Source organism: Lycorma delicatula, chromosome 2, assembly GCF_047948215.1.
Source record: "Lycorma delicatula isolate Av1 chromosome 2, ASM4794821v1, whole genome shotgun sequence".
In the NCBI taxonomy this organism is placed as follows: Eukaryota; Metazoa; Arthropoda; class Insecta; order Hemiptera; family Fulgoridae; genus Lycorma; species Lycorma delicatula.
In genome coordinates, this window is record NC_134456.1 from 181,500,582 (window position 1) to 181,524,797 (window position 24,216).

Genomic DNA, 24,216 nt, shown 5'->3' on the forward strand with positions numbered 1-24,216 from the left:
GAGTGATAATGGATTGATCACTCCCATAGCTGATGCGATTATGCAACAGACAATGTTACCTCCTGCTACTGACATGGGATTATGACTTATGGGCATGGTTGGCAGGTTGTTCTTGACATGTATCCAACTAACTACCCGCAGTGCCCTACCACATTCACAGTTCATGCGGCAAAATTCTGGTTTTTATTTGAATGACCCTTGTAAAACTTTTTTAAAGATGTCAAGTATAGCTACTCATAATTCTTTTGTGGTTTATTAATTGTTCACAAAGAAAACTAATCTTAATAGACAAAGCAAACTAAAGCATTAAGCTCCAAATTAATAGATAAATTATTTAGAAAATATGGTACATTAGTAAAAAGACAAAGAAAATTAGTAAGTTTGACTAACTTTGAACCACTACCACCACCTAGATTAGTTGAAAGCCACTTTATTTAAAGAGTGCCACCAATGGAAAAAAATAAAATTCTTACATGGTTCCACCTTGATGGATACGTGAATGCACAGAATTCACATACATTTTGTGTACAAAAAATCCAGCATTAGCTGTACGAGTCTCTTCTGCACAAAGTACAAAATGTTAGTGTTTGGTGTGCAATTTTACATAGGTAAATGTCTTCATGACATTCTTTCATGGCACAGTGAACAGTGAGCATTACATACAGATGGTGCAACAATTTGTAAATACTATACCTGCAGACCAGCTTGACTACTCATGATTTCAACAACACTCTGACTTTCTTAAATTTGTGTTTTCATGGAGTGATTTTGAAGGGGTTTGGCTCCCTCAGTCTCCTGTTTTATCCCCTCCTTTTTCTGTGGGGATAACTTAAGGATGCTGTTTACAAAACTCATCCTTACACCACTCCCGAATTGCAGAGCGAAATTGAATGATATGTCGCTGCAGTTCCTCAATAAATGTTACATGTGTTAAAGAGCATGCAACATTGTATTCAATTATGTGAATTGCGTAATGGCCACTTTCAACAACTATTGTAACTTATTCATTTTCCCATATGGTTGTACCACTTTTTGAACACCCTTATAATGTTATATTAACATGGATCAGCTTTATATGAAATACTATGTTCTTGATAGCATTTGATATTTTGCAAATCTTATTTGGAACCTTTACATATTCTTTTCAGATCGTAAAGCTAATGTGAATGGGTTGGTCCATGTAAAAGATATATTTGAAGTACTTTCATCATATTCTCCACGGCCAGTATCTGATGATACTTTTACAAACATGCGAGATGGTCAACCGGCATTAAGAGTTGCTTCATGGAATTTATATGGAATGTCCATTGAAAAGGCAGATAATCCTGGTATACGTGAAGTTTTCTGTAGAACAATTTTGGAAAATAGGTAATATTGATTGCTGTTTTTGCTTTTGTCTAGATATTTTGTTTTAATTAGAACTACTTTTAGTTTTGAATAATACTATATTTTATGAGACCTGAGAATCTTATGTAGTACTTTTAGTTAGCAGTGGTAGATCTACCTAAGGGGCAGTAAAACACATTTAACCCGTTCTCTCCTGACAGAAAAAATTAATCTATTATAGATAAAATTCTGACATTGGTATGCATCTGTTGTAAAAATAAACTTTTTTTTGTGACTGCTCCTTTACACTTTTGTGTGAAACTCTTGATTTGTCTCTTTGTATGATTTTTTTTCTGAAACAGTAGTCCCCACTTATAATGCTGTCAGTTATATCATCCTTTCAGCTGTAACTTGATCAGTATACAACTGCTTGCATCTAAAAAGTTTTACTCACATTGCTTACAAGATGTACCAGTGTAATTGTTTATTTTAATGTGAATTTGTGATAAAGCATCTTGCTAACTATCCTTTGTTTAACCATGTGTTACGTATGGAGGAGAATGCAATCAAGTATTTGTAATATGACACCAAGCTTACATAATTTTATCAAGTGAGTTGATGGCTACACATCATTTATTAACATATTATTGTTTAGATTGGTTGGTTAAAGATTTTTTTAGGTTGATGAAGGATTGCCTTTATCGGTAGTAAATCAAGAATTAAGGAGCTTAGCTTTGGCTACTACTATGACTGGTTTCATTATTATAATTTCTGCCTTATCTTTTACCCTTCAGTGTGAGTAGTGTGCATAAAATATGCAGAAACCTACAGAGAGAAAATAGAACAATTAAGGAAAAAAATTGCTGAGATAAAAAATAAGTGTAACACTTAAATGCAGAATTTCTAATTTTATTTATGTTTTTTATATAAAATTTCTACAGAATTAAATTTAAAAAAAAGAAATACTTATCAGTCAATCGGAGATAAAAAATGTTACATTTTTTCACTTTTTAATAAAGATATAATGGCACTTCCATGATATACTTCTGATCAGCTGTTCAAAGTAAAGCAGTTGCTTTAGCAATATGATGCTTGTGGTAACTAGAAGTCAGATTTGAAATGTCCTTCATAAATAAGTCGGTGGTCTATTTTTAAATTGAATCAATAATATTTTTCTTCATATACTTTTTTATATTTTTTCTTAATTCCAGTTATCATTTTGCATGTTGTGTATCAAAGCCAGACAGGTGTTTGTCTTTATAAGAGAGTTTTCATATTGTTCAATCGCATATACATTCTCATATAATAATTGTTTACAAGATTTTTAGCAATACGTTTTTATAAAAATAAATAAATATATACGATGTCCAACAATAAAGTAATGAGACTGATGTGACAAAAATTTTTACTTATGGTTTTAGTCAGCTGTAATGTAATCTCCTTCAAATTAGTTCATTTCTGCTTGCACACACTTACTCCAATGCTTCTGCCTCTGCTGGTAACATTTCTGGAATTCTTCTTCAGGAATATTGTTTAAGACCTTTGACACAGCATTTTGGACCTTCTGTTGTTTGAAAATGGTGTCTCTTGACCACCAATTTGACTTGGGAATAAAAAAAGTCACTTGGGGCCAGATCTGGTGAATAATATGGCTGTGGTAGTACTGTAATTCGTTTTGAGGTTAAAAACTGCATACAAACAATGCAGCATGAGATGACGCATTATTGTGGTGGGAAGAATCCAACTCGTACCAATGTTTGAATGAACATGGAAGACTCATTTTCAAAGTCTTTGAGAAATATTGATTAACTGTTTGCCCAGGAGGTACCCACTCTTTAGTACAATGTCTATGGAATCAAAAAAGCATACAAACATGCATTTCAAATTTGACTTCGACATGCAAGCTTTTTTGTTCTGGGTGACCCTTTGAACACCATTGCAAACTTTGGCATTTTGTCTGTGGATCATACTGGAAGATCCAATTCTCATTACCAGTGATAACATGGCTTAATAACTCTGGGTTGATTTGTACCAACGGATCAGTTGCCACATTTTTCTGTGCATCTCGCTGTTGCTCTGTGAGGTTTTTCAGAACCATTTTGCACAAATACACAGAGTTTGACACAAAAAGAAATAGCCTACCATTGCACAATATTTTGCAATAATTATATTTCCGTGACAAGAGACCAAAACACATGCTCATTTATTCTACCACTCAAGACTGAGAGGTTTTACGAAGGTCCTGCTTTAACTATTAATGGTGGGAAGATAAAGGTCAAAGATGGAGTGTATGAAGGCTGCAGGGTTGCCATAATTTGCTAAAAAAAATGACATTACTTTATTGTTGCACTTTGTATATATAAATACATAATAAATTCATTCATTCATTATGCATTATATATTAATGCATAATATATTAATGAATGAATGAATATATATATATATTCATTCATTATGCATAAAACATATACATAAAAATGTATCAACCACAAACATGGAACCAACAGTTCTGATTGGACACAGTAGGGAAAATGACCAGGTATTGATCTACACCAATTCTTGGTGTAGATCTATACTTTGTCAATTAACAGGAATGCATGTTAACTGTTATTTCTTGTCTGTCATTTAGGTACATTGGTCATAAAAATTCTAATTCACAAATTTTTCTGGATGAAATTGGAATTAAACCATTTTTTGTTTTGCTTACAGAGGACTATTTAAAATGGTTTGCATAGGTTTGTTATGTATTCTGATAACATCTCCATTTGGCCTAATGGTAGTAAACTGGTATTTTAATTCAACAGGAACTGTTGAATTAAAAGTGAACATTCACAACACTAGAGAAAATTTTTATTTAATTGATACTTTCCAACCAACTGAGCTGATCTCCATAACTTTGAGAGGAATCTATTGGCAGTAGGGTTAACTTTGTTACTGACTTCTGTACTGGTGATGATCGTGAAATTAAGTAGTCCCATTTGCCTCATCCCTATAATCTATATTAAGTAGAAACATAGCTTTAAGTTATATTTCTACCAACCCCTTTAACCTTACAGTACCAACATATTTCTTTTACATTACAGAAATTATATAGATTATACAGAAATTTTGAACACTGTGTTTTTTTATTGAAATTTTGAACTAGTAATTATTATATTAGAACTAAGAAAATAATTATAAACTTATATTCTGAATCATAGATTGTACAAATATTGAATTCATGAACATGCCCATGTTAAAAAGAAATTAAAGATTTACAATGTAGTCTATTGATTTCTAGAGATCATATTTTATCCAGATCATGAATAACTTATGTAGTAAAAAGATGTAAAAAGTCATTTTTATATTTTCATGTGTGTGTAAATTTATAAACATAAGATAATGGAATATATAAAAATGTAGGTTTTGATTGCAATTGTTTAATATTCAGAAGCTGAAATTTACATAAATAAGATAAATAAGTTCATTATTTTAATTATGAATAATAATGAAGATCTCTATCAATTGTCTTGAAATATAAAGATTGAAACTGGAATATACTTGAATTGAATGTTTATTGCAAAAGATTACCTGTATAAATTTAAACTTTTAGAATTTTCTAGATGTGTTATACAAACATGCATTACGCAAAGAAAAAATGTTACTACCTCTCCTAGGTAACTATCAAAACTAAGTTATAGAATTTGTAAGTAATTAATACAACTATGATAATAATAAACTGCTTTCATTATCACTCTATGCGTTGGCATTTATTAGTGGCCAGTGACCCATATGAACTTTTGGTATTTTAAATTTGATTTTTATTTAAAATTTAAAAAAAGATAATTTGGTTATATATACCAGTTCATTACCAAATTAAATTAAGGTTTTTATCAATAAAAAATTTCAAACAATTTCTTTTACTGCACAACTTTTTATTTAATAATGATGCTAATTGAAATAAGTACTTCCTCAAATACTAATTAGTACTATTAAAGCTGTATTTTTACAGTTTTAACTTTTTTCTTCACAAATGTACAAGAAAATTTCCACTATTGTGTCATCAGTGCCAAAGCCTACTGCAAGTAGATTCAGTTGTTAGTAATTTCTGAACAATTTGTAATAGAATTACGCATCTTTAAACTATGATTTTTTTTCATGGAAATTACAGTAAACTACTCTAAAAATAGTTTCTTCAAAAATTATCATTTTTAAGATTTATGAAATTCGAAATTATACTGCTCATTAACAATTTTTATGAAATTTTCAGTGATGTATTTGTCTTTTACAATTAGGTCAAAAAATAATATAATGTCAAATAATAATATAATATAAATTATAATATAATGTTATTATATAATAATATAATGTTATTTGTTTCTGTAGGTTCTCCTTATTAGCTGTACAAGAACTTGGTGATGTCCTTGCATTGGAAAAGGTAATATTTGAAGGATTTTTTCTTCTTTGATAATATTATTACATTTCAAATGTTGTTTGAATCTTATTAAAGTAGAAAATCTAGTTACTTCTTAATATTTTCATTAGTAAGTAGTAAAACTACTTTGTATTTTATTGCTGTTATATGTTAGTTTCTTTCAGTTATAATAATAGAAACAGAAGTGAGGATTTTGGAACACATGTATTGATGGCTAAGTTCTAAACAGAGACAAGTCAAAAACACAATTAAATGAAATAATTGAGAAAATAGAAAGTCTGATCCTTATTTTACTTTATGAACATTTATAAAAGAAAAAAAAATTGTGTTCAGGATAGCTTTTTAAGTTATTTTATAGAACTGAATCTGAGAAGAGTATTTACCTTACTTTAGATATACTTATCTGTTGGGGAATAATTATTTTAATGAACAAATACATTTTTGAAATAATACTTGATGTTTATTAATATCCATTATGTTTTTGATACAGATTAATACATTTTTTAAGTCTTCATTTAAGTCCTAAAACCAATAATCATCATAGTTATCATTTGCCTTCTTCATTTTTATAAATTTTTAACTCCCAGTGTATTGGTGAATTACATTTAAATTTCAGAGGTCAACAAGATTTTTTCTTTTTTTGTGCTATTACAACTTACTTGATTACTGTTGACAAATTCACATCCACATCAAGAAACTGTGAACATTGTGCCATTATTGATATCAGCAAGATAACTTAACTTCTTTTGTATATTATTAATGCACAAATATTTGTCAGTATTTTCAATAGTATTTGAGATTTATTTTACAGGTTGAACAAGTTGAATTCTCAGAATTCTTGAATAGTAGTTTCAAATAATTATTCAATCTCATTAATTAATTTTTTTACATAAATTCAAACTTGAAATAATAAACATCCAAAAAGGAAGAATGATTTTCAGAATGGGGGCCCTCCATCCTACCTCACTTAATCATACCCCTCCACTATAGTTATGGTTCTAGCATTTCTGTTTCTCTCTTGTTTTTACTTAAATTATCTTAACGATTTAGTTTATAAATACCTCTTGATGTTACGGTTCTTCCTGACGCTTTAAGATTTTGAGGGATTTATTTTCTTTGGTTTATTTTTTTCTTGATGTTATTTATGGTTAATGTTTGCTATTCCTGGTTTAATTCAAGAACTTTCTGTGGAGTGTGTTTTAGGTTCTGTTTCTTACAATTATAAGCTTTGTTAAATTGAACCTTATTAAGTAAATGTGGAGCAAAATTTAAAAGTTGTACTACTACCAATTTCCCAATAGAAGTGATTTTAAAATACAGACTATTGCTGTGTTAGTGATTAAGCATTATTAAAAATTTATATTTTAAATTTTATATATATAAATATATCTATGTATATATATATATATGTGAGGGCGGTTCAGAAAGTTCGCAGCTTGATAGAGATACTGCTAGTTGGTCCAAATGGCGATTTATAGTTAATGTAACATCTGTTAGATGGCATATTAAACAGTTTCCAGCATGTCTTCTCAGTTATTTAATTGCTGTGGTTAAGAGGAAGTAGATGAGTGTTGTTTTGTGCAAAATGGATAAAATAAAAATTCAAGCAGTAATAATATATATCTTTGTGAAAGGTTTAAACCTGACAGATATAAAAAAGGAGTTAGATTCAACATTAAATGAGTCTTCTCCATTGTTTTCAACGGTAAAAAAGTGGGCAGTTGAATTCAAATGCAGTTGAATCTCCATCTTTGATGATGAGTGTTTAGGACGTCCTGCAACTGCGACAACTGATGAAAACATTGACAATGTGAAAAATCCACAATGTGATATTAAAAAATTGAAGATACGTGAGCTGGAGCTGGAATCAAGTTGATTCCAGTGCATTTCTTCTAGTTTGGAGACTGTTAGAGCTGGAGTATGGGGCATGGCATTGTTATGGAGGAGGATGGCCTCTCAAATTGGTTGGTCTTATCTTTTACGGAGATATGCAGCCCTCACCTCGTTCAACACATTTCAGCAGTAAGCAGCATTGATTGTGCATCGCTCATGGAAAAAATCAATGAACAATCTGCCTTGCCAGTCAAAAAAAACGAGAGAATCTTGCCAGCCAACAGTCGAGTCTTGGCTTCCACTGGGGCTGCTTCCCCTTTCCTTCGCCACTCCATACTGGCTTGTTTCGACTGGGTAGTGGTGGACCCACGTTTCGTCGCTGGTGACCATCCAACTCAAAAATGCATCACTTTCTTTTACAAACCTTGCTGTAAGCCTCTGACAGACCTCCAAACGTCTCAACTCCTGATCTGCGGTCAAAAGGTGAGAGATCTATATAGCACACACTTTACGGAACTGTTGGTCATTTGTGATGATTGTTTGACAGCTCCCATAACTTATTCTGACCTGTTCTCCAATTTCAGATACTCTCACCCATTGCTCATCTTCAAGAATGTCTTGAACCGTGCGAATGTTTTCATCTGTAATGCTGGTTCGAGAACGGCAATCATTTTCCTGATTTTTCTACTCGTTCTCGTCCTTTCTTGAACTCTTTATGCCAGGCAAACACACAAATCCTTGACAATGTTTGGTCCTCGAACTGTGCAGTCAATCTTCGTAAAATTTCCGTCGCTTGAACTCCTTCACGAGCAAGAAATTTTATAATTATGCGTTGCGCAGTGGAGGGGAGCACCTGTTGCTCCAACATAGTGAGCATTATTGAAGAATTGGTTGGGAGTGTGGAATGGCTGGCTCTCTCCACTCCTAATGACCCCCACCCAAGCATACTAGAAGCGCGGGTCCAGTCCTACTAACTGTAGAGCTCAGGAACAAAAGTCCCGTTTACATTTGATTTACCCTAGTAATATTTAAAATTTCGTTTAACATGTTAATACAGTACTGTAGTGGTTATCTGATTTATTTTAAATTTCTTATCGGTGTATTACCAACTTAAATAATATTTATAATAATATCCCCTTCAAATTCTGTCTGCAGATTCATTATGCTGAATTTAGATATATATTTACTTATATTTAAAATCTTTCTAAAATTTCTATATTTGTATTATTACTTTCGTGTTCAATGTTTACTTTTTCAATTATTTCTAAATTATTTTCCAAACTAGTTATATTATGTTTAATTATTAAATGGTCTGCTACATCTGAGAAACCTATTTTATTATTTTTAAATGACCTGAAATGTTCATTAAATCTAATTTTAATGAACTATTTGTTTTTCCAATATATATTTTTTCACAATTATTGAATTTTATCATATAAATACCAGAAGAATTATATTTGTATTTTACTATTTTATTATTATAATATTTTTAATGTTTTATTATATGGTTATCAGGTTTATAAGCAGATTTATATTTTTGATCATTAATTAATTTTTCTATAATTTTTTATGTGCAGGAGTAATTTATATAAATATTTTTATTGTTTTCATTTTCATTTATGGGTTTTAATGTAGTGATGTTTATTTTATTGAAGTATTTGAAATTATATTTTTTCTATATATTATCAATCAATGAAGTATCATTATCCATTCTTTATAGCTGTATTCTTTATATTATTTATTTCATTATTCAAATCTTGTTTATCGTTTGTTTATTTTATTGCTCTATTTATCATGTTTTTAAAAATATTAATTTTTTGAGACATGGTCTCAAATGTAGCAGAACATTTAATAACTAACAAATATAATATAAATAGTTTGGAAAATAATTTATAAATAATTAAAAAAGTAAACATGAACACAAAAGTAGTAATAAAAAAATACAAATTTTAGAAAGATTTTATATATATAAATATAAACGTAAATTCAGCCTAATGAATCTGCAAACACCATCTTTTTGAAACCATATGTTTTGGAAGTTGGGGGCCAACAACATTTTGAATGTTTGGAATGATATAGTTGAGAATCAAAGCCTCATATGTCACTGCATTTAAATTTCCATCAATAAATATAGGCCCTATCAATCGTCTGCCAACAATACCTGCCTATACATTTGCTTTGACTGGATACTGTATGTGCCTCACGATACCAGTGTAGATTAATATCAGTCCAGTATTGACAATTATGGCATTTTACATTACCATTAAAAAAAAATGTGACCTCATTACTAAAAACTATGTTGTTTAATAAATTAGGATCTGCACAAATATTGTTCATCATAATTTCACAGAATTCAAGTCTTTGATTGTAGTCATCTTCATTAAGTTGCACTAGACAAATTTTGAAGGGTTTGAAATTTTCACTTTTTAATGGTCGAATTGCTAATAACTTTGAATTGCTATAACTTTGGTTATGTTAAGTTCTCATGCTGCTGTTCAAATCAAGGAATGAGGATTCTCAATAAATTTTTGGATAATCTGTATCAATTTGTTATTATTTGTTGCAGAATTAGGGGTCCCCGGGTTTTCCCATATTATTAATGCTCCCTGTTTCTTAAAATCTTTTTATGGTTTTTGACACTGTACCTTTTGAAATAGGGTTATGATTATTAAATGTTGCATTGAACAATTCACAAACTTCATTATACAACCTAACTCTATCACTCACTCATTATTAAAAGTGTGATCCTCTACTGTTCACTAAATGACATCTTGATAGCAATTTTATTACCTGAAAAAATTAATTCAGTAAAAAACAACAAAAAAGGTAAAAAATATGTAAATAATGAAGTGGCTTACAGTGTAGTAAAGGTAGACAAAATCAATTAGCCAATCAATCATATGAAAAACTAACAGTGTAATAATGAAACACTCTAAATGAAATATTACATAATGAAGTCCGCTTAATTTTTGCAACAATGCTAAGAGACCATCAGCATGAATAGGTGACAGAAGTTTTACTATTTACTCATAAATTGGAACAAAAACAATTTTTGTGTTAAAGAATTAACATTTTTAAACTCTAAAATTTAAATTTAACTTATAAAATCATTTTTTTAAAAATTAGATTAAATTTGAATTTAATTCAGTTTAATTTTTTTTAATTTAACTTTATTATTTCAACTTACTAAATTTAGTAATTTTCAAAATTCAAACTTTTCCTGTCGGCATTCTGGGTACAGATATTGTACCAACCTTTTTATTTATAATTTTTCTTATCTTAAAGAGATCTTCAAAGTGATCTATCACGCAAAGGGTGTTACCATTTAAAATATTTGATTTGCAATCCCTGAGTTGCCCCTAAGAAGGGGTTAAAATAATCCTATTTCTCCTCAAAAGGTTAAGTGATTGATTAATATCTTATCCTGAATGTTAACAGTATTCTATCTGGAATGGTTTAAAAGTTCTTGAAAGGTTTCTATACTTATGACTCGCTCTGTATTAACATACATTGTCAGTTTGTTACGTTTGACACATACTACGTCTTTGTGTTTTCTTGTTGTTTTTATCCTTTGAAGGTTGTTTATAAAGAAAACTAAACTTACTTTAAAAATGTTTTATGTGGTAATTAAAATGTTATTCTGGTTTATTCCCTTAAAGTACTTCTCTGTACTATTAATGCTCTTCTCTTAGAATTAGTTTTTGCTTTTTATAGCACAGAGAGCTTCTTGTAAGCTCTCTGTGCTATAAAATACAGCATAGGTTTCATAGAATTTATTTTTAATCGCTTGGAGATTATTTTTAAAATGGTAGCCTTTCAAGGTTGATTTTAGTTGAAAAAATTTGCAGAAGCAAATTCATTTTAAATATGTTTTCCATCATAAATTACTAATGAAATAAATTTTGAAAGCATACCATTCTACAATGAATGTTCAAAATGCTTCCCTTCTACAGCTTGGCAATGTGCTAACTTCAAAGTAATATCCATTTATAACTTGTTATATCATGTCTGGTGTTAGCGGATTTGTCAATTATTTTTCTTTTCAATTCAATGTCTGCAGGTTTTGTTTTGTAAACATTAAGTTTCAGGTACCTCCCAAAAAAATAATCCAGAGGAAACAGGTCTGAGAACCTGGCAGGCCATTCTAAGGCTCCTCTATGACATACCCAGCAATTTGGAAATTGTTCATCTAAAATTTGTCATGTCCTTGGATACAAGGGTGAATCAAATGTAAACGGTAATTTTGCTATTCTACGCAGCAAACAGTTCCAAGCTGTTTGCTTGGGGAAGGAGGAGGACTGCCCAGTGAAGGTCAAAATTCATCTGTCAGCAAAAAGGTTTTACAATGATTATTTTTTACTTAAGGGGAGTTTTACTCTTTGATTTTCTCCACAATCAGCGGTGATCAGTGAATGTGGCTTACTATTGCCAGCTGCTACAGTTAAAAAAGCCACACACCGAAACAAAAGATGGGGTATGCCCATCAGAGATGTAATTTTCCATGACAACACCAGGCTGCACACTGCGATTTTGACAAGGGATAAATTGGAAAAAAATGGACTGGGAAACCTCAACCACTCTCCCTACAGTCCAGATTTGTCCTTGTGACTATTTTTTGTTTGCGCCCTTGAAAGAATTGCTTGGAGGGAACCATTTGAAAACAATGAAAACGTTGAGGAACATGTGCGCAATTGATTGATGACGTATCCTCAAACATTTTATGAACAAGGAATATTCAAGCTTCCAAATGCGTGTAGATCGTGCAGGAGACTATATAGAGAAATGATGGAAGTATAAATTGTGTATCTTATTAATCAATAAATTTATTAACAAAAATTACTGTTTATATTTGCTTCACTCTCGCTCCATCTTGGTGGAAGGTGGTGCTCCATCTTGCTGAAACCAAATGTTGTTATGTAATTCTTGTCCAACATTTTCCCAGATGTTTGGTCAAATCCTATCAGCTAACAAGTTGCAGTAAGCATCTTCTGTAAGATTGTCTTCTAAAATAAAAGGCCCTACAATACCATGACCAACAATTCCCGCCCAAACATTTAACTTTCTGAGGTTGCTGTGTATGGACTTCCAACATCTATCTGGGATAATTAACATTCCAATATTGACAGTTTTACTTATTCACACGGCCATTTAACATACAGGTTTCTTCATCAGTCAATTTTACTGAATTAGAAAAATTTGTGTCTATCTAGTTTTTGTACTATATCACAATACTCAACTCGGCAGTCAAAATCATCCTCTGAAAGTTCTTGCACCACGTGTAGCTTATAAGTGTGAAATTCATTTGTTTTAAGAATTTTTTGAACTGAAAAATAACTGATGTCATATTGGGCAACAGCTTTCTGAATCGATGAATTAGGGGGTCTTCAATAAAGGTCTGCAATACATCTAATGACTTTGCATCAGTTGTGACAGTTCTTGGTCTACCAGTGCAAGGACGATTTACAGTACTGGTTTCTTCAAATTGCTGTACTGCCTTTATCATAGTCGATTTACTTATTGGTTCTCTGTTTGGAAATCTATTATTAAATAAATCACGTACCTCTTGTAAAGGCCAAATTCTGTCACCATATCCATACGTCATCAACAGAGTTATTATTTCGGTTTCATCTAAAGAAGGTATTTGAAAATTAAATATTTAATAAAACTAAATAAATAAACAAGGAGACTAATATAAAACTTTCACCAAAAAGTAGATTTGAACAACTAGGCCTACAACTTAATTTTTGCTGCTAACACTATCAAATTTTATCATTATAAGTATGTTGAAGTAAAAGTGAAATGAGGTGTTAATAAGTTGCATTGTTTCAATGTAATGCAAACTACATTGTTGTAAATTAACAACTGATAAGTAACAAATATCAGCTGATATTATCACTGGAAGTTAATTTTCATTAGAAAATATAAGTTGATATAGCCATTTAATTTGTTGTTGTGATGTTAATTATTAGTTATTGCTTATTATTATCAATATTATAACACTGTTTTAAGTTCATTATTATATGCATTATGAATGTCAAGTGCAGTAAAATGTTAATAGTACGTCAATAAGACTGTTGTAATGTCATGTCTGTAAGATGTTTATGACTATTACGACTATTTTTATAATAATCGTAAACATCTTATGGACATGACGTACTTTACAGACCTATTGATGTATAAATAATTTTTTATTTCTTGACAACCAAATATAATGAAAGTAACAATTTTAATTTAAATATTATTATTATTCATTTGAATTTTGAATTAACATCTTACAAGAAATTCTTGATGATGGAGTAATGGCTCTGAAAGTACTTTAAAATGTATTTTGAAAATGATTGGTAAGTGGACCTTAATTTATACAATTGTATTAATACCAACGGTGCCAAATGCTTAGTAAATTAAATCTATATGTATGTGTCTATAAACATACTCTGTGTAAAAAGAGGAAAGAACACTTATCAAAACATATCAGTTTTGTGTATTATTCTCATTATGAGCATGAAGTTGTTTTATAACGCACATGTAAAACTAAAATATTAAGTTAAAAATTTTAAATGTTGGCCATTTTGGAAATTCAGTAGATATAACTGTATCTTGAATGGCAGGTAGTAGAATAATTGATAATTGAATATTCAGTAGTGTGTAGTCATAACAATTTAACAAAGATTAAAAATGAATTATTCCCAAAATCCCTCTGTTTATTTATTAATGAATATTTTTGTTTTATATTTATTATTACAGCCTGAAAAGAGAATTCTGATTATTTCACATTTTCCCGTATTTGATGTTAATTTGACTGGTATGGTCCATCATATTCTGTTACTCATTGCAGTTGAAATATTTCTGTTTGTAAGGCTATTTCTGATAACTTGAACATATATTATATGTTCATAAGTTATGTTGTACATATATCAAGAATAATAATCAAAAATATTTTACTTTAAAGAATTAAAAATTCATTCTTGGTAATAGAAACAATTAATTTTCAGCTTTGTAGTGAACTGAATGAACCAAAACTACGACGAGTTATGGAATGGAGAGGAGAACGAGGTCATTGGAAGTGGACATATATTCCATCTACGGCAACTGTAAGATACCATTTATGTTTCTTGTTATTTATTTATTTCTTTTATATTGCATTTTTGAGTGTGTGTTTAATATCATGTCAAGAATTGCTCTTACAAATGTTATAAGGTGCTGTAGGATCCAGATTCAAATTGAAGTAAAAGTACTAATTTGCTAATTACATTTGGGTGCCCATGTTTTTTTGTGTCTTTTGATCATCAAGGTACCTGAGGATTCAATCAATGGTAGTTTTAAGACTGGATTGACCTTAATGTATACAATGATCTACACCTGTATCTTGTATACATAATCATTTTATATATACCATCATCACCTTAGTGGAAGTAATATTTACTATTGGTGATCTCGCTACTCAGAAATTTAATATATATATATAACTATTTCATACATTGTAACTCTCTTTACATGGCTGATTACCTAACTGTACTTTTGTTTCATATCTTCTCTCTTCATTATTCTCTTAAAAAATTGAATTTGTAAGAAAAAAGTGGGTAATACTTGTTAAAATTTCTACTTTTAGAAGTATGATCCACAGACTACTCAACATCTCTTTAGTAATATATTCAACATTTACCGACCACTCCATGGTGGTTGGTATTACACCTACAGGTGGTTGGATTCTTATATGTTAATAACAGTCTTCATATTTTATTCATATTTGGTCTTATTTATATTTATTAACTTTTTACTGGATTCGTTTCTTCTTATATCAACATTCTTCCAAATCATTGGATTACTGGAAATATAGTATGATTTTAAATACTTCTTCGTGGAAGTCTACTTCCAAGTTTTTATTTTTTCCAATATTCACTTGCACAGAGCAATGTCACATTGTCATTGCATGTTATATTGTCATCTTTTGAATTCACTATTACATTTAATAGCTTATCAAAAATATGACTCTTTAGTCTTTATTAGCTAAAATGTGAAGAAAAAGAGAGTTACTTTGTTAACTGTAAATCTGGTATTGAAAATTTAATGTTTCATGTTATTCCTTTGATAATTTTTTGTTGTGAACAATTACAATTTAAAAATGCATCCTCATTTCTTAGAACGGCATTATCAATTTTGTTTTATGTTTATTTTGAAATAGAAAACATTAATATTATTTATTAGTTTTTTTTTCTCATTTATTACATGTAGTTTCAATATGTATTACTTGTACTTTCAATGAAGCCAGTTATGTTCAATTGGTTAATAGAAATTGTTAAGTGAGATTATATTTTTATTAATTATTAATATTTGAAAATCTGATTTTGGTAATGACATTTTTATGTGCACCAGAATGTTTATATTTAATTTTAATAAAATATTATCATGTTTTATTTAAAGTAAATTATTATCAATAATTTTTTTTGCAGTCATGTCATGGTCTTGGTTTCCTATATGATTCACAAACCGGCCTACAGTTGACAAAAACCCAAATAGAAGAGGATTCAAAAGGTTTAGTAGCAGTGGTTGCAGAATTCCGTGTAAGTATTTAATTTAAATCGTACATAATAAGAATTCCTAAATAATATTGTGAAGTATATCATAATTAGCTTTATTGATATTTTATTTTGGAATTAATACAGATTTTATCAGTGATAGTTAATTGTATTTTTAATAAAGTTTATTAAAAGTTGTTCTTAGAAATTACTCTATCTATGGAGAGGTTGAGCTAAAAGAGCTACTTTATTTCACAGCATGTTGTATGACTGAGTGGAAGGCGATGTTGTTGACTTTGTTCCTTTTCAACTTTATCATCTTCAGCTAATAAAGATGAGGAGGTAATCATTGAAATTTTGGTTAAGATGGGTAGTCAACCATCATGCTTGTAATTTCAAACAGTCTGAACCGTATTTGAAGTAACAGCCTACCAGCTATTCTGACATTCTTACTATTCTGCAAATAGCAAGTTATTTTAACATCTAGCCAAAATATTTGCCAAATCATACTTAAATTTTACCTGTTATTATTGACAAAAAATTAATAAAAGAATATGTTTTTCTTCTTTTGATCAGTTTAAATTTTTGTTTATGTTTTATAACTTGTACGTTTAATGTTTCAGATCGGTTCATCGAGTGTTTCGATACTAAATGCACATGTTCTAGAAGATTGTGAACTGCACTTAAATAAAATGTTACAGTCTGGTCATCCTGCTATTCTGCTGGGAGATTTTTCACCTTTACCTGATGCAGGTTATTATTTATTGAATATTTAATCTGCAGTTACTAAATTATTGAAATTTAAAATAACGTAATTTGAAAAATGGTGATATAAATGCAAGTAATCTACCAATTCAGTTTGTGTAAATCCAGACTGTTAGCTCTCTGGGTTTTGAGACCTGATTCGGGTCTCCATAAAAAATTAGGGTGGTTTCTTTCGAGAAATTTCAATTGAAACATTTGGTGGGACCTCTACAGCGAGTCAAAGTTTAAAAAAAACACCGGTTTAAACTAGTAGATTATTCCATCGCCCATTACTTGATTGTAAGGAAATTTGTTTACATGTGTATGTAAATCACTGCTTAGGCTGATCTTTTATTAAAATGTAATTAAAAATAAAAATTTTGTATCTAATGTCATGCTGTCTGTCATATGATAGGACCTACCTGATTTCAGTAACATCAGTATATCTACTCTTTTTTATATTTTGTGGCAACATTTTCAGTTTAATTAAATCTGTCTATTGATATTATGGTAAAATAAATTATTCTCCAATCTATTCATTTATTTGAAAGATCAGTGCGCTATATTTCAGTTATTACTGTGCACGTATCAAAACATCCTTGTGAAAAGTGAAAAATTTACAAGTATATGATTATTTATGTATAATTTATTTTATTAGATGTTTAAAATTATGTCGTTCCTGATATATTGTTTTTATTTATGAAATCCTATTAATTATTTTTACTCTGTAGATTTCTCTGCTGATGGCTACACTCGGGTATTACCAGCTCCAACAATTACAAATAGTATTCCAACAGGGAAAATAAATTTTGCTGATAATATATTTCTGCAAAAAAGCATTATCACAAGATATACAGGTAATTATTTTCATATTTTAATTTTAATTGATTAGTATTTGTGTGTGAATAATTATTCATTGTGATTGTATGTTGAATAATGTATTACAGACGTTTAGATTTTTAATATTGATAAAATTCCTGTTATAATAGTGTAATAATTAAAGAGAACCAACAAATTTACCAATTGAAAAAGTAACTATGAATTTTTGTGCAAAAAAACTCAATATTTATTTTAAATTCTGAAGTTGTGAGCTAAAAAATTAAACAATTTCTGACCGAAAGCATTTTTTTAAAATCATAGAATAGATTTTCAAGAAAAAAATTCAATATGTTTCTTATGATTGATAACTTTTATTTGGGAGAAAAAATTTGTGAAAAATTCTTTCTTGAAAGAAAATTAAGTAAGTTTCATAAAATAAGTAACAGTGAATTGATTTGTAGTACTAACCCTTGACTTTAAGTTTAAAGTTACTCTTTTGATGAACAATCTAATTGGTTTTTCTTTGAAAATTAAATAACCTTTTTAAAAACCATTCTCACTATGTATCTCAGTGTTTGTATCAAAAGAGAAATATACACAAGGTCTGTAAATAAAGTTATGAAACTAGTTTTTTTTTTTGGCAGCCAAATTGAAACCACTGTAAAGTTACTAGTAAACATATGTTTATATGAACAGCAAATTTATATTAGGTGTTAATATTTTTAGTTTATTGTTGCTAAGTGAGACGTAAACAAATTTTTTGTGAAATGAGTTTTTGTTGTGTTATAAAAATGAGTGATAATAATTATGAGCAACATTGAGCAATCAATTTTTGTGTTAAACTCGTGAAATTGCTACTGAAACTTTTTCACAATTGAAAAGGACATATGGAGATGATACTCTTTTCGAGCCCAAGTTTTTAAATGGTTTAAAGCACTTTCAGATGGCTGGGAATCAGTTGCGAACAATCCACACTCTGGAAGACCATTAATGGAAAAAAGTGACAACAATATTGAGTAAATCAGAGACTATTGAAGTTTTTGTCTACAGGACAGATTGTAAATCAGTATATTTACCGCGAAATTATTGAAAGACTGCGGAAAAGATTTGCCCGTGTGAGACCTGCCATCAAAGACAACTATATACTGCATCATGACTATGCACCTTGTCACACTGCACTCTTAATTAATCAGTTTTCAGCAAATAAAAACATTCCTGTAGTTCCTCAACCACCTTATTCACCTACTTGAATCCCTGTAACTTTTTCCTGTTCCCAACTTTAAAAAAACACCTCAAAAGATACCATTTTGGAACAGTAGAAAACATTTTTAAAAATGTAATTGACTATCTGAAGGATGTTCTGGTTTCTGAGTTCCAACACTGCTTAGAAGAATGAGAAAACCGTCTGAAGCGTTGCATGGCTTCCCAAGGGAACTAGTTTGAAAGTGATACGAGTCCATGTATAATTTGATTATAAGTAAAAAGTTTTTTTGAACCAGTCTTATTACTTTATTGTTAGACCTCGTACACCTACCATATGGTTTAATGATTTCTACTGAAATAAGTATTCTATTCAAAAAGAAAGTTTCTTGGCAAGGAGGCTGTAGATCATTTTGTAGCTTCAGGATATTTAATATACTGAATTTGAACTCTCCTCCTCTGAAAGTATGATGATATTTTATTATATTTTTAAATGTCTTTATAATTTTTTAATTTTATATTCTCCTTTATTGTAATTTATAAATAATTATATAAAACATATGTTTTTTAACCTTTTGTATAAAAACTGCATTTAGAGGTGTTTCTTTTATCTTTTGTGTGTTTGTTGTGAAGGAAAAATCTTTTTCTGGTAAATTGATTTATTTTTAGATAGGTTAAATTTCTGTACATAAACAATATTTCATGTTCATGAACATTCTTAGGATGTTTTTTAGGACAATTAATTTATGAAATTTGCCTAATGAAATGCAGTTAAATTAATAAAATAGATTTAGAATACACTTATATTTGTATGGTGAAAACTTTATAAGTGATGGTAGTGTACAGGAATGTTGTAGGAAATTTAAAGAAGGGCGAATGGACGTCCATGACAAAGGTGGGCAAGAATGCAAGTCTGTTGCTACTGTACGCCTGGTTGAGCATGTTGATGATTTTGTTCGCAACAAATGGAAGTTGACAATGATAAGTAAACTTTCTGCAGAAATTTCAAGGTCTTCTCTGTAGACAATTGTGACTAAAGACCTAGGATACCAAAAATTATGTGCACTTTGGGTCCCAAAAATGTTGGGTGACGATCACAAATCGCAGCAAATGGTGTCAGCCTTAATGTTTCTCACGTGTTGCGGGAATAAGAGAGAAGAGTTTTAAAATCTATCGTTACTGGCGATGAGACTTAGATCCAGTATGATTATCCAGAAATCAAAGAACAGTATAAGCAGTATATGCACACTTCTTCAAACAAGCCGAAAAAAGTTCAAACAGCACTGAGCAACAGGAAAACAATGGCTACAGTTTTTTGACCATAACAGTATCTTGCTGGTGGACTTTATGGAGCAAAGTACAACAATAACAAAGGAAATTTATTGTCAATCTTTACATTGCGTCTGCAGAGCGATCCAGAACAAACAAAAGAGGCACGCTCATGTCCAGCATGGTTTTGATCCACAACTGCACTGTGCCAATGTGACACAAGACCTCAAAAAATTCAAGTGGGAAGTTTTCGACCATCCACCGTCTAGTCCAAACCTAGCATTTAGCAATTTTCACCTCTTTCAAGAATTGAAGGTACGGTTGGGCAGACAACACTCTACCACCAATGAAGAACTTCAAGAGGCTATCAAGTTGTACTTTACTTCAGCAGCGGCAACTTCTTTGAAGAGAGCATCGGAAAGCTGGTGTTACGATATAACAAGTGCCTCAAACGTTTCAGCGATTACGTAGAAAAATAAGTTAGATACTACTCAACTTTTGTAATAAAATCATTTCGTTATGTCAGTGTGTCCTTTTTTTTATAGCCCATTAGAGGAAGAAAAAAACAGCTCTTGTATTTTATTGCTACATCATTATGACTTATACTGTTTTGCTAGTACATGACATTTCATTTTTCACATCTAACTGTTTCAAACCTTGTCATGCTCTTTAATTGTGAACTTCATTATCTGGAATCTTAAAGCATAAAAATTCTATAATAAAAACACTATACAGTTTCGCAAAAAATAAACAAATTACAAGCTGGTGGTGTATAACAACGTAGTAGCTGGGTCCATTAGTAGACCAGCAAAACCACTAAATTTGCACTAAATTGGAAATATACAACCTATAATAATAATCCAACATTATGAAACCTCACTTGTGTATTATAATGATTAAAGGGTTAATGGCTGGCTCCTTTTTTTCTCCAGGTTTGAATATACAAAATTGGTTGACAGTTTGTATAATCACAAACCATATTTCCTTAAATGTTTGAATCATGAATTTTAAATTTTATCAGTGATAAGCAACCAGAAAACTGTGCAAATTCTTTAATAAAAAAATCTTTGTTTTACAGTATATATTTTACTGGAATTTTTTTCTAGTACCAGCTATGTACTGGCTGATTATATTATTAATAGTCTGAGTTGATTTCTAATATTTGTGTGTGTGTGTGTGTGTGTGTGTATGCTGTTATGTTTTACTGATCAGAGCAATTTCATATTGGCCATAATTGTTTACATGCATTCAGTTATTATATTTTCTAATTAATTTTTTTTTTTACCTTTTGTGTGATTTTCAAAATATAATTTGATGTATTTTTAATAAACGTGAAATTTCAAAAGCATTATAAGAATTATCGAAAATTGTGAATATGTGAATTTGAATTATTTATTTTAACGGATTATTCTATGTTTTCTGATTATTAAATATAGGAGTATCTGGAGTAGTGCGTCAAGGATTGACACATTTAGGTATTCCCAGAGGATGGTCATGGGGAGGCCCTGCTAGTGAACATTGTCCAGTTTGGTGTGAACTGTATTCATAAAGCAATTTCACTGTGAACACCTTTGCTTATTTTGTAAGTATTACTTTATTATCTAATTTGACAGATCCCTTTTACTGAATTCTCTTATTACATTCTATAGCTTCGCTGTATGCAGAGTATCTCAAGGAGTAGCATTCTGGAAATTAAAGGGTATAAAGATAAAATACCAATAGTTAAAGCCACGTTTAATAAACAATCTACTGGATTAAACAATCAAATTTAAAAGCAATGGGTAACATTCTACTCTCAGCATACTTTAACCAATCTTACCATTTGGTTTGATAAAATAAAAATTTAAATTTTTGATGGTATAAAGTATTTAAAATAAAGGATATTTTTTCCTAAGTATACATAAAACTGTGTAACTGACTTCTGCTGCTGAAAACCCTAAAGTCATTAGTTATTGGTTCACTTGGAAAATGTTTTGTAGCATGCTGTCTGAGAGATTTTTTTTTCATGCACTTGTGTATTTATTCATATCAAAATGTTATGTGTAGCTTGTTTTTTTAATACATTAAATAATATATTTCTGGTTTATAAAATAAACAAATATTTTGATTTATTTATTTTTTATTTTTATTTTCTTTTTTAGGAGAATTACATTTTTGAATGATTCACTTTGGGAAGTGATATGCTGTTGGCTATCTTACAGGTATGATTGTAAAAGTAATTCAGTTAAATTTTATTGTTACTAATTAATACTTATGAAGTGTTTATAATGTACAGAAAAATAATTATATGATCATGCAAAGATATGTATGATTTTTACTTTTTATCTGATCTTGATTTTTGGAAAAGGGCCCTGAGTTTAAGAAAAATATTATTATTTTAAAAATTGAGTATTTCCACCTAGGATTTAATTATTAACCATTGAAGATAAACTGCTGGATTAATTATGTCTTATTTTTATTTATTTTCTTTCAGTTCTATATGCACTTTTCTTTCTTTTTCCTGTTTAGCCTCAGGTAATACTCAGATAAGCCTCAGGTAGCCTTTCAGATAATACTTCAGAGGATGAATGAGGATGATATGTATGAGTGTAAATGAAGTCTAGTCTTATACAGTCTCAGTTCAACCATTCCTGAGATGTGTGGTTAATTGAAACCCAACCACCAAAGACACTGGTATCCACGATTTAGTATTCAAATCTGTGTAAAAATAACTGAATTTACTAGGGCTTGAACAACTCTCAACTTTCAAATCAGCTGATTTGGGAAGACGTGTTTACCACTAGACCAAACCGGTGGGTTAGTTCTATATGCACTGTCTTCAGGTCATCCTTCTGTAATTTCAAGATCTTAGTAAAATTTTTCACTCCTTAGAAGGAGAAAATGTCCTATATATGAAATGTTTTATATATATATATATATATATATATATATATATGTATATATAAAGGAGGAGGCCATAGACCACAAGAAATTATCTGGTCATTGAAGAAATCTGGAAGAAATTGCATACTACTGTTCGCCATGTGTGCAGTTGCTCTGTCTTGTAACCAGCAATCATGTTCATCAGCATGCAGTAAAGCTATAAACTGCATGATTATATATATATATATATGTATATATATAAAACATTTTACTCCAAACTACTAATGGATGATCGAAAAGTCATGCAACTCAGACGACAACAAATTGTTTTTTAGAAAGCTTTTTTATTAATTACAAAATAATATTAACAATTACAAAAGTATTACTTACAAGTTTATAATAAATGCTGGAAATGTCCACCATGATTTTCAGTGTTTGCATCAATGCGTTTTCTTACATTGTATACAAAGCCTTTTTCAGTGTAGCAGCAGTGATATTTGATATACAGTCAATATTTTGTTGAAGTTCATGTTATGCGAGTTGTTGAGTACACATTGTCTTTCAAGAAACCCACAAATAAAAATCAGGAGGACTCAGGTTTGGTGAACGAGGAGGCCATAGACCACAACAAATTATCTGGTCATTGGAAAAATCTGGAAGAAATTGCATACTACTGTTCGCCATGTGTGCAGTTGCTCTGTCTTGTAACCAGCAATCATATTCATCAGCATGTAGCAAAGCTATAAACTGCATGATTATTTCTTGATACTGTTCAGCTGTGATGGTCTCCAAAAAAAGATTGTCTATAGGCCAGACAATTCTCTGACAAGATACACACAACACCCCAATTTTTTTTGCGAATGTAATGGCTGTTCATGGGACACATGTAGGTTCTCTGAAGACCTTATTTTGCAATTTTGACTGTTAATAAGATGATTTTTTATAGTTTGTGTAGGTAATATTTTATAAAAGATTTTCCAAAAACAAAATATTGTGAAGCAGGTGCTAAGTACAATATTAGTGAAAAACTTTGTGATTGGCAGAAAAACAGAGATATTATTTTTCAAGATTCAGTTTGAAATCGATCAAGTCTATTAACCTGAAAATATGTGGTTGAAAACCGACCAAAAAATTATATATAATACAAGTTTTCATTCTTATCACTTCAGAAGTGTTGCTGCTATGATATCATTATGTTGTACTTGGCTTCATTATGGCTTCACATTTTACTTT

General features: G+C 30.1%; 1 protein-coding gene across 1 annotated transcript in view; it reads left to right on the forward strand.

Moving 5' to 3' along the window:
- LOC142320332 (endonuclease/exonuclease/phosphatase family domain-containing protein 1-like) overlaps positions 1 to 24,216 on the forward strand; it is a 49,068-nt gene that overhangs the window by 18,804 nt on the left and 6,048 nt on the right. Inside the window, exons 6-13 of the mRNA XM_075358037.1 lie at positions 1,149 to 1,368; positions 5,692 to 5,743; positions 14,566 to 14,664; positions 16,024 to 16,134; positions 16,713 to 16,842; positions 17,565 to 17,690; positions 21,558 to 21,703; positions 22,263 to 22,322. Coding sequence (XP_075214152.1) covers positions 1,149 to 1,368; positions 5,692 to 5,743; positions 14,566 to 14,664; positions 16,024 to 16,134; positions 16,713 to 16,842; positions 17,565 to 17,690; positions 21,558 to 21,670 — 851 coding nt within the window. The 3' untranslated portion in view covers positions 21,671 to 21,703; positions 22,263 to 22,322. The remainder of the gene's footprint in view (positions 1 to 1,148; positions 1,369 to 5,691; positions 5,744 to 14,565; positions 14,665 to 16,023; positions 16,135 to 16,712; positions 16,843 to 17,564; positions 17,691 to 21,557; positions 21,704 to 22,262; positions 22,323 to 24,216) is intronic.